At 40.7% G+C, this 12322-nt stretch overlaps 1 protein-coding gene across 3 annotated transcripts in view; it reads right to left on the bottom strand.

Moving 5' to 3' along the window:
- MYO3B (myosin IIIB) overlaps nt 1-8746 on the bottom strand; it is a 197337-nt gene extending 188591 nt beyond the window's left edge. For 2 of the 3 annotated variants that reach the window (XM_039387964.1, XM_039387965.1), the window contains exons 1-2: nt 8165-8656; nt 6299-6410 (exon numbers count right to left, since the gene is read on the bottom strand). In XM_039387964.1, the coding sequence (XP_039243898.1) occupies nt 6299-6408 (110 nt within the window). In that variant the 5' untranslated portion in view covers nt 6409-6410; nt 8165-8656. The other variant, XM_039387963.1, reaches the window with a different exon arrangement.
- Nucleotides 8747-12322: the final 3576 nt, after the last annotated feature.

Below are 12322 nucleotides of genomic sequence, written 5' to 3'. Positions count from 1 at the left end.
GTAAGGAAAGATCTGCAAGAGAGAAGAGTTACTGAAACCTCCTGTCTTGCCTGTCTTTCAGGCCCAAATTAACCACCCTTCTACCCTTCAGTTCATGCTAAGCTGGACAACAGAGGACAGCAGAAATAGGAAGACCATGGAAGAGATGAGAACTGTCAACAGCATTGGTCACCAAAGAATAACAGAACAAATTATTCTTACAGCTGGTCTATCACTAACCATTTCCCTCTTCCTGTGACATTTGCACAATGCCTAAGCTGAGGGTAGAAGTAGCAGAGAACACTGTCATGAATCAGGAAACTCTCCACCAGGCAGAGTTCAGTAAAATTCTGCTTGTGCAGGAAAATATTTATGAAACAATGGATGGGATTTTGCTTTTTTCCAAGCAGTAGTCAAATGTAAAGACAAGGTTCCTTTCGGGATCAGCATAACTCTTCTAGTTCTATGCCTACCCAGGAAATCATAAAGACCAGAGACAGCGCTCTTTCAAACTGTTTTAAGCAGCACTTTGTTGTTTCAGATTTCAATGCCAGGAACAAATGTTCCCTAAATATTTCTATATTTTCCTTTATTATCCACAAAAAAGTGCCAGAGATGCCTCTACCTTCTGATACCTAAAGAAGAGCCCAGCCTATTTTTATATACAGCACACCGTTTCCATGTGAATCTCAAATCTCTATTAAGCGTCCACCTTACAGCTGTACTTAAGCAGCCCACAGTAAAAAAAGCACCCTCTTCCTTTGCAGGATACCTCCTGCACTGTAGAATATTATAAAGTCTTTACCAAAACATTTACAGTATTCTTTATATTACTGACACAGAGTCCTGCTAAAAAACTGTTCTGCAAAAAACTTCTCTCTCCTGAAAGCCATAGGTAGAAAACAGAACCCCTGGAACAAGATGCAGGACTGCAGTTAAAAAGCTCTATTTGAGACTTGCACACCTGAGTCCAAGAAAGTGGAAAGGCTGGGAAGGCAGCAAAGATAAGGCACAATTGCATACCTATGAGTTCAGTACAGCCTCCATTGTGGAGCTGGAACTGCATCAAGGACAGAATAGAGGTTGACTTGGTACTATGATAAACTGATATACTTGGGGCTTAGGGCAGCCTTACCAGAGTAGGTACCACAACACTCCACAAGATCTTCCACCTAGTCCCAAAACATTTATATATTTTCAAGTCACAACGCATTTTGGAGAAGAAACTGTGGCATATAGAACAGATCAATGTGCATTCTATAGCTATATCTATCTTGCAAAGACAGCTTTGTCAAGGACACGGGCATCTGCTGGCTAACAGGAGTCAAATCTTTTCTACACAAGGATAACTGCGTATCTCTGCAAAAAATGTGCTAATCTAACTATATTTTGTCTTGCAAGGGTGAAGATCACCTTAGCGCGACAGTGCCAACTGTCTTGTCATTAGCTCCATTATCACAATGACTTAAAAAGAGCTACTCTTGTTACTACACACGCATACACATAAGAACTCCTGCAAGAACTTCTGGGGTTTTTTAAAGAGCTAACACTTACAATATGTAAATCCTTAGCAGGGACCTGTTACCTACAGTATTAATATTTTCAGTGAACTGATTTTTCTTTTTAGAATTTTGGATAATGAAATCCCCAGGTTCCACTTCACAATAGGTTGACACTGACAGAGCCATGAATCCTGATGAGAAAGAGAGCTACCATTTTATTTTTTTGGCAAAGAACCCAAGCAGGAAAAAGTATACCATGAGTCAATTCTTCAGACAGGAGTTATAATGAAAGCAGTACAGGCTGCACTCCTCACAATCCATTCTTCCTTATAGTATGAAGGTTGTAAAAGCTTATTCCTCCTCCAATACTGTAGGCACTGCATCACATCATAACCATCAAGACTACAAACTCGTAACTCGAGACTAACAGCTTTTAAGGTATGCTTTATAGTAATCACTCTTTTGAAAGAAGCCAACAAGTAAGGCCTGTAGAAACCAAGCACCAAATTTTCTTTCTGAAACGAGACTGAAAATGAGACTAAAATGAGACTAAAAAATATACCTAAGAATTTTACCAGTCACAGGGATTTGTATTTCATCATGCCACGTACCGCTCAGTTCAAAAGTCACTCTCTAGCCAGTAGTTCCTGCACCTCAGTAGAAGGAGAAATGGCTGAACAAGCCCACAATCACCAGGGCAGTTCAATCCTTAGGCAATGTCCGTGAATGGAATTAACACCTGTCAAATACAGCTGCGCTGTTACAAATGTATGAAGGCCCCACTGCAAAATAACAAGTCAGTAATTGTTATTTTTAATTACACGTTCTCAGTAACTTTCTTTCACAGTATTCTTGGCATTAAGATGAAATCAGGAGTCAGCTATTTTGCCTAGCTCAATAGCTTAATTTCATTACTTGAGAAAGAAAAAAATAAAAAGGTTAAGAAATACAGCTCCAAGCAGAGCAACAGTTCCCAGCTACTAGCTGACCATCTGTAAGACAATTATGACATGTTAGCAGAATGAGACAAGGACTTGTCTATTTTGCAGGAAGGGAGTCAGAAAACCACATTTGTTTTTTCTCCAGGGTGCCATAAATGGCAACATTTAAAAACTCTTTCTTACCTAATCCAGTTTGATTCAGGACTTGCTGTGTTCTCAGCTGCTGAAACAACAAACAGAAAAAGCAAAAGCTTGACAGTCTTCAAGACACTTGAGATCTCTGGCATTTCTCCAGCTATTTCAAAGTAAAAGGCTACCCAAGGTAACAGTTGTTGACATATACAAACCCGACTGACTGCATTACAGTTCTATTCCAGAGCTGACTAACAACAAAAGACAAGGAGAAAAATTAAAGGTTGCATTCCTCACCTGACATAGCTCCTGTTAGCCATATGCTCAGCTCAGCAAAAGGTACTGTCTCTCTGAGCAATAAACCTAGAATAGGTAAATGCTGAATTATTAACAAGAACATGAGGAGGCCTCAAAAGCACATGATGAATGAAACAGAAATTCAAAGCTTAGTCTGATTTAGTTTGTAAAGAGAACTTAGCTGAATCAATCTATTTTGAACACAAAATGGCATATAGAAAGAAGGATGATGCTTTATTGCAATGCAGGAGAATGATGAACACAGTCCCTTAAACTGCCTTCATACCAGTCTTTTACAATGTAAAATTTCAGTAAAATGGAAATATCTGACTTTTAACGTATGGTTCTTGTATACATTCCCATTCCACTGGTCAACTCTCTTTTCAGTCATTAACTGCTTATGTGCTTCCAACACTGTAGATGTGCTCTTCAAGCAACTTATAATTGCACTGATACAGTCTCTAAGTTCATACTGTATTTCAGGTTGAAAATTGGGTCATCCAATTAACTTTGAATATGGCACAGCACAGCAGGAGTGAAATCTATGGATATCTGGGCAAAGGCTGGAACTACTTTTACATAGCTTTGTGTCTTTGATACTGCTGATAGCAATTAGAAAGTACCAAGGAAGGTAAGAAACCTTGCCAGGATGAAAGGGGAAACTGACATCAATTTTTCCTCTCAAGAGAGAATTTTCTAGTTCCTCTGTATTCTGTTCTGCAGAATTCTTATTATTACTTGCAATGCCACGCAGGAGACACCAATGATTAGGACAGCATTCAGAAAATCACTTTATCAGTTCAGTCACTTCACAGTGCTCCATTTAGACGCTGGGTTCCTAATTTTAGGGGTGGGAGACACAGGACTCATCTTAAGTATTCAAATGTGAATATCCACACTCAAAATTGGACATTTACACTGACATTCACAGCAATGAGAAAGTAGGACCAGCATATGGAGCCTGAAGGGGACCATCACTCAGGAAAAGTACATATCAGAAACTCTTTGTCTGCATGATGCCTCTGTGAAACTGGGACCGAGAGCCTTAACTTCCATACTCCACTCAAGTACCTTCCCCTACTTGGAATTCACCTTTTTGTCTTAAACCTTATTCTCAACTCCAGGTTTGAATCTCGGGCAGTGAAGTGGCTGGTTCTCACAATTAGACACAAAGGAATACGCACAATTAGTTTCTGAAATACTAGGATTAATATTAGTTCCAGGTAACTACAAGGCAAACAGTGTTTATTTATTAACTGAGGTGCTCTCTGCTTTACAGAGTTGACCTTGCTATTTAATACACTATTTTCAGTCATTGACCACAATGTGGGAATAATAATTCAGCTCAGATTAAATACAAGCAGATCTTTTGTTTTTTTTCACCAAAATGCCCAGCTTAATATATTGTTGAAGCTTTCAGCCATGAACAGTGACCCCTCTAGAAATTATATCCCTTTCAACTGTTTCCAGCTGCTTACCACAGAAATCTCCAGGGGTTAGTGGAAGCATTGCTCTGTGAATTGGAGAGGTAAATGATTCCCTATTGTTTCTGATACAGTAGTGACACGAGACTGAAGGAGATGGAATTTTCTTGTGAATCATGGAAAGTGCGTAAAGTGACCCAGGTCCATGCAAACCCAAAAAATACAGTGTCCATGCAGAACGTTAGACAAACAGCTGCCTGAATAAACTGACAGCAGTAATTATGCCGTTATTTCAAGTGGGCTGAACACATTCACCAGCACAGCACACAGAACGCACCTCTCTCCACAGTCCATATGTTACCATCAGCACAGGAAGAAGGGAAAGAAAAGAAAAGTGACTCCAGTAACTTTAATTCTCATCAACCATAATGACATCAGAGATAAGCAGGCAAACTTAGATCCATCTTCCACACCCATATACTTTCTCTTGATATTCTGACCAAGAAAGTAGTGGCTACAAGGGCAGAGAAGAAAGATGCAAATACTGTGGGCTAGATTTAAGTCTTCCCTTATTCTGAGACATTTGAATCTCATACATGTTTTACTACTAAAAGTGACTCCTTTTATTAACTCATAGCATGCCATGCCAGGAGATTAATTAGTTTTCCTGAATTTTCATCTATTTCATAAGAAATATTGTAAAATTAGCTTAGTCTACTGTTTTCGCACACGCAGTTCTGCAAACGTATCCTCTTTCCACATACAATCAGTACTCCCTCTCCTCACAGCAGGGTACAGTCCATGTCTGAGGAAGAAACAACTAGATGAGGGGTAGAGAAAAAGAGGACCAGCCAGCCAGAAGCTACTGACACGCCTTGTTCCCTACAAAACAGCAGCCAAGAATGAAAAATATCATAATCCCTCCCCCCTCGCCATGTGCCATTCCCACAGGCCAATTCTCAGCTGTGTTCAGCAGAGCTTCTTGCCTACTGTGCAGCATTCAGATGGAAAAGCTCAGCCCTACATGGTCAGACATTTATCCCAGAGCAGCAACGTTACAGACACAGCCATCCAGCTCTTTAGCTTTGGGACAAGGAAAGCATGTACGGCCTTACACAATGCATTATTCAGAGAACTTCTCTTCCCCAGAGAGGGAAAAATTCCCTGCAGCAATTTTGCACAATTAAACAACAGCAGTTTCTCAAATTATTTTTTGGATTTCTGATGTGGCACGTTAATCATGAGGCCTTGCTCTGTTAATGCTGCATCAAGTTCATTGTGGGGTTTCCTCTTGCTGAAGTACCACACAGAGCAGCCACATCACTCCAGACAAACCACCCTTTCCTCACTATTTACGTCATGCATTCAGCTGCCAAACCAAGGGCTGGGCAAAGAGGTGAAAGATGAACAAAAGGCAGGACAAGTCAGGAAGGCACTAGCAGGAGACTGGTTTCATGCATTTCATTCATCCGTCTCCAGTTCTACCTGCAGTGCAGTCAACCCACTGTCCACAAACAGAACAGGTGCCTTCCTCAGCTGCACACTGTAACCCCTTCACTGTGCACTTCCTGCTGCAGCTCCTTTACCTTCTTCCTATCTCCCCTCCCCATTTTAGGAGCTACATGGCTTTACCAAGCAGCACAGAGATAAGCCACCACAGCAAATGAGTCCTCATGTTTGATTTCTCAGGTTAGCACTGTGAGAAATATGGCTCCATATTTTCATTTCTAATGCAGGAGTCTTTACTAGAAATGCCCATTCTGAACTTGTGTCCTGGATGATTGCCAGATACATTGCAGCTTGCTTATTCTGCTGCAGTACAGTTCTGTTCAAACTGATGAAAAAGAATTAAACAGTAACAACAACAAAAACATTCCTACTGAACGAAGTGTTAATTGTTCCTGCAGCTGCAGAGCACTCCAACTTCCCTAAAACAATCAAGCCCAAGATGCCTTTCTGTTCTCTGTCTCTATGTTACTGAAGCTGAGCCATAAAGTAGATTGGTAAAAAGTTTCAGGCTCACCTTGCCAGTTTGTATGAGGGTTTGTATGAGGCTTTTTTCCCCCTTCTCCTTTTCTGTTGCTGATCCATAGGCTCTCCTCTCTTGTATTTCCTTGGATTACTAGAATTCATTTCTAGGGAAGGTAACTTTGTAAGAACTAACGAAAGAGAAGCTACAAACACACAGTGTATCTCACAAAGTGCATTCAGATGACAACTTAAAACTAGGGCAAGGATAAAAAAACTCCAAACGACAAAAACCATCAACCAAATCCTTAAGAAGAACAAAAGCAAAACATTATGATAATTTTCAGGACTTCAAAACCCTTTCCTATATATGAATGTGCTTTGATTACTCTCACACCACTGCACAGTGAATCAGCACTTTATTCATTACTCCCCTCTCTTCCACTTCCTCAGTGCCAGAAGGCTGGTAAAGACAGTAACTTCTGTTTTCGTGGCACAAAATGTGTCTCTTCCCCAGACAAGGCTGCACTCAGGAGTCCCTTGTTAGTGAGCCTCTCCAGGCATTAGCGCAGCAAGAATCATTGTCTTTGTCCAATGAACCTGTTCTTGTGAACGCATTTGGCAAAAACACTGCAAAACTGGTCCTGGCAGTTCTTAAAGCAACTAAACAGCCACTGCACTGCTCACTAAATATCTCCTCCTTGTAGTAAGAAAGTCAATAATACAGGTACAATATTTCTTCTAATCAAGGATTTCGGATGGTACCAGATAAATCACTTACTCTGCACATCCATCAACAGGGCAGCACATAATGCCAAGGAAGGAATCAGAGTGTGGCCCTCTCTCCTATGTGCATAACTGTAGTGCTGCAGATAATTTTCCTAAAGCCTCCTAACTGTGGAACACCAAGAAGCAGCAAATACCAGCACAGAAGTTCATATTTTCCCTGTATCTAAAACAATCAATTTGCACTTAAACTGACTTTTCATTTTTAAAAGGGTGTGAAATGGCTTTTAGAAATCCATATCCACCTTGACTTCTAGCCAGATTACCATATGAAAATCTCAGCCCAAGAGAAAAATAGCTCTGCTTGGTTCAAAGTCACATTTTTATTTTTTGAATAAAACTTGGGTGAACTCTTCTGTTTTTACTTTTTGTGCTACAATATCAATAATTAACACCAATTTGGATTAACACTTGAGGATTAAAGGATATAAGGTTAGAAAATTAACTGCATTATAGTTTGCAATTGCACATTAAGAATGAGCTGGACTTCAATTTGGGGGCATAAAACAGGTCAGGAAAATGAACTCTTTGTATTTTCAGAACACATTCTACAAGACTCCACAGTAGGTTAAGATACATCCAAGTCACTGCTTTTGCCAGAAAAGAACTCAGTAACTGCATCTGACTTGCTGACAGTGACCACTATTACTGCACATCATACTACCTGAAATTTCTGTACAAGAACATAGTTTCCCACCTAATAATTTCAAAATACCTCAAAACACTGATCCTTGGCTTTCAGTGCAATGAAACTGAAATTCCAGAGTGTTGCTTTTGAAGGGGAGAATGAAGTGAGAAAATCTAGCTTTTAAAAGTGAAAACTAAAAACCATTTTGTATTCACAAAAACAGATGCACTGCTTCAGAGAAATAACTAGAAAGACATTTTAAGTTAGCCTCGACTCAATTTGTGTGCAGTATCATCTACGGATAGCACTACCTTTTCCTTTCTTTTGCTAATATAGCATACCTCTATGTACGAGGAAGGAAGAAAAGGACACTACATTTGCTTAAAGGCATTTATCAAGTGTTATAGTATTCGCGATGTACATTATGGTTCACTAGTTACTAGAAGGTCGCTCAAAGAAGTATTGTACACTAGATTCAGATCTAGTTCCGTATTGAGGGAAACTTACAAAGACTTTTCTTCAGTTATTCAGGGCCTGAATCCCGTGTCACGCCCACTTACTTCTTGCCTTGTAGTATCTTCTGCCATTTTTAATCATGGAGATTTTTTACCCTGAGTATTGCTTACCTATGGATTTTGGAAAAACAGGTACAGCTGGTCACCCCCTGCGGAGGCTGGGTACCCGCACGGCCTCAGCAGCAGTGCTTGTAATGGCGCTGCACCAGCGGCCCCGGGCAGCCCAGGACCCACCTCAGCGGGGCAGAGGCCGCCTCCCCTCCCCGCCGCAATCCCCGGGGCTGAGAGCAGACTCCGCTGGGGCTACGGCAAGCTCCCGGCGCCAGCGACAAGCCCTGCCAGCACCGACTCCCTCAGAGCGGTGACAAGCCCTGCCCGGCTCTGAGCGCCAGACGGCTGCAAGGCAAATGGCGAGCGCCATTTCGAAGCCCCTCACGGTTTTGAGGCGCGACCCCCATCCCACCCGGCGGCGGGCCGGGTCCGCAGGGCCAGAGACCTGGCGGGAGCTGAGCACACCTCAGAGACAGTGTTCTCTCTGTCTCCGCACAGCTGAGGAGCTGGGACCCCGGCCGCTCGCCCCACCCCACCCCGGGCCGAGCGCTGAAGCGGCGGCGGCCCCTGCTGTGCCGGGGCGGCGCTCGGTCCCGTGAGGCGGCGCGCGCCGGTCCTTCAGAGCGGGCGCGGCCCGGCGGCTCCGTGCGAGGTGCCCGGGGGCAGGGCCGGGGGCGTTCGGAAAAGGTCGGTTAACACCGTGAAAGAGTAATGTTCAATGAGCTTTTACAGAGATAAAACCAATGCGTAGATGTGCATACCTAGCAGCATCACTGGGACTAAACGCCTCAGTCGCCTCTGTGCATTCAGTTCGTTGTGGAGAACAGTGAATTGCGAGCGCAGCTCCACCTGTGCTCTGAGAAAGGGGTCCCGGTGAAGGAAATTATTTTATAAAGCACTTTTTCCCCCTTTGGGTGTGAATGGGGAGGAGATGTCCCAGCTCTGGACACTTCTCCTTTGTACCCATTAGTCTTTATTTGAGCTTGGTTATAACCATTTTTCAGATTGGTTGTGGTTGCCTGATGAGAAGAAACTCAGGTAGCTATTTCTTAGACACTTTTCTTTGTTTACAAAAAAATCTTAGTAAAAGGGGAGGCTGTTCCTTTGCTCAGTATGCCCATGCTTTTTTCCTTGTGAGCACATCACAGGGGCCCTTTCTCACTCAGTTTTCTGCAGCAATCTCTCTGCGTTTTTCCAGCTCATCAGGACCACCCTCTGCTTTTCCATGGAGGTTGTAACTGTACCCATCTCATACAATCTGTTACAAAGAGAGCAACTGCTGTATTTATCAGCTTAGCGAGGGTGACTCACTCCACAGCATCCAGTACCACTTCTAATATGAAAGCATTGGTTCTTATCTATATTTAACAGTAGTCTGTAAGTAATCCTTATAATTAAATTTTTTTTAATCCATAGATCTTTTTGTAATTATTTAAGATGCAAACTTTAAAGACTGAGGAGCAATGGCATTTTCTCTGCAAAACTCAGCACCACCTTTACCTTTTGATCTATCAGTGTTAAGTTTCTAACAGTGAATTGTTATCATTATGACCAAAGTACAGTAATTTATTTTACCTTTCTCTTCATTAGTGAACTCTGTGCTTTGTAATCCTATGGGCACACTTTTTCCCCCTACCATCCACATTATAGTAAATTATATCAAGATAATCCTTTATCAAAACTGAAAATAACTGATGTCAAACCTTGGTTCAGATGGTCAGCAGGAAATGTAAATCATAGGCATTTTCTCAGAATTTAGCCCATGACAGCATTAGAATTTGAGGTGATACAACAGTCTCCAGAAGTTTTGCTGCGCAGTGCTCCATTTCACACTACTGTTTTGTTGAATTTTTGTACACTGCAGTATACAAAGTCTTCATCATAAGCCATTATTTTCTCTTGTTGTCTGCAATCACAGAATCATAGAATATTCTGAGTTGGAAGGGACCCATAAGTATCATCGAGTCGAACTCTTAAGTGAATGGCCCTATAGTACACAGGATTATATAAACACTGTAACAACAAATTCAAACATAGACAGCAAATAATAATATAGACATACATCACCATTAACAGGCTTGTCTAACAGGGTTGTGCATAAGGTTCTAAAGCATCAATACTTTTTTTTTATGAAGTTATGTAAGAAGCACCTAGATTCAAGCAAACATAACATCTACATGTAAAGTTCTGCATGTATTTCTCAGGATACCCAAGAATTCTTTGATAATCAGAATCTAGAAGCTCTGCATATTCCCAGATTTCTCACAGATTCTTATGTTGATTTTTGAACCACTGGAATTTCCTCAGTTATCACTAAATGATTTTGGCTCGGGAGTTCTGTTACAAAACCTCATATTTTAATCTGCTTTATTTATCTCCCTGTACCTACTTGTTTTGCTCTGATGCTGATGGTTTATTTCCCCCTTTTCACTAGGTCCTTGCAGTCCATCTAGAATTGCTTTTCCAGACCCTGCCAGCCTGTTCAACATACCTTGTTTACAGTCAGGGTACAGTCACAATGGGTAACGAAACTGTTGGAGCTACACAAGTGGTATGGTTATAGACTTCATATCCCACACTGGATTTCCAAACACACAACAGTCTTCCATGGTGCAGCAATTTTCATTGCAGTGGCTTTGCAAGTACAACTGAAACTCACAACTTGCCAGTAGAGTCATCCCTAGATTGCAGAAATACCATAATGGGGAATTTGAAAAGGCAGCTAATTTATTGCAATTTAAGATTAAAAAAAACCCAACACAACCCAAACACAACCCAACCCCCCTTAGCTTAACTTCTCAATTTCAGCAGGAATAAATACCAAAGCACATAATCCTTTCATTTTTGTAATGTTATAAAGGTTAATGTTACTGTTTGCAGTCATGGGAAGTGTTGTCCATCCTAAACTACAATTTACATGAACATTGCTTATTCTGAAGCCAAACCAAAACAAGCTATATTTAAGTACAGCTATTAATTTTTATCACTGCTTGCAAATCTCAGGTAGAAAAAACAATTCTTAATTGTTGTAGTGCTTCTGATTACATGTGCAGTAAAGACAGACCCATTATACAATGGCTGCACTAATGCAAGCCATTCCTACTCTTAGAATGCATTTGAAAATTAAATAATTTGTCATTTATATGGCCATGGTAGATGCCAGAAGGTGAAAAGCTATTATTAAATGACATGTTATAAAATGCTATAGCCTCAAGAATTGAATGGAAACAAAATATTTCATAGGCAGTAAATAGTCTACAGTATTTAACTGATGAGCTTATCCAAAGTGTATTCTGTGAAAGCGTTCAGTGGCTGAACATTAAGTAGGTTTTTTGGGGAATCTGCTCCTGTTTAAATTGTCATACAATACTGACTTATAGAGAAACATGTAACAACATGTTATAAATAGAGGGATTTTATTCTTAAAACACATTATAAAGTAACCTACTCTATCTGTAATTAAAAGTTGAGATGCACTGTCTTACCCTGATTTGAAATCTTAAAATCTCTTTATTTAAATGGATATACACAAACATTCACTACAGTAAATTCCTTTAAAAGTTGGAGGACTTCATGCTTTTAAAATACCTGTTCATCCTGTGTGCATTCTTCTTTGTCCGGAGATGGACTTATGATTACAAGAATGCATGATTGCATTAAGCTGCACACATCATAAACACGGGTGAATCAGAATTCAATGTAATAATACTAAACAGGTTTGCTGGAAGGGAAAAAACAGTTGCTGGAGAATTTAAGGACACTGCTGAAATGCATACTACTTTCGTGAAAATCTTCAGGCAGTTTTGAATTTATCTATATTTGTATGCAAATATAGATACAGCACTGTGAACTCTAAGTATCCAAGTTATGGTGTATTGTTTCATATTGTCTTGTGCTACCAGGTCACATAGGTGCTGCTCTGGTTTTCCTTTCTTAGCTTTTAAATAAATGCAAATGCACCTTATTTAAGGGTTGCCACCATCTTGAATAAAACAGACTGTGTGTAAGGGGTTTGGTAGCCAAGGTCTTATTGCAGTTAGGTTTTTAGACTGACATCTGAAATGACAGCTTCTAGCTTTAATGTTTCTGCGCATACAAA

The sequence above is a fragment of the Pipra filicauda genome, unplaced genomic scaffold (assembly GCF_003945595.2).
Source record: "Pipra filicauda isolate LSUMZ 115617 unplaced genomic scaffold, ASM394559v2 scaffold5_size6683894_pilon, whole genome shotgun sequence".
Lineage (NCBI taxonomy): Eukaryota > Metazoa > Chordata > Aves > Passeriformes > Pipridae > Pipra > Pipra filicauda.
The sequence above is the reverse complement of the archived record's forward strand: the minus strand, read 5'-3'. Positions and strand labels throughout refer to the sequence as shown.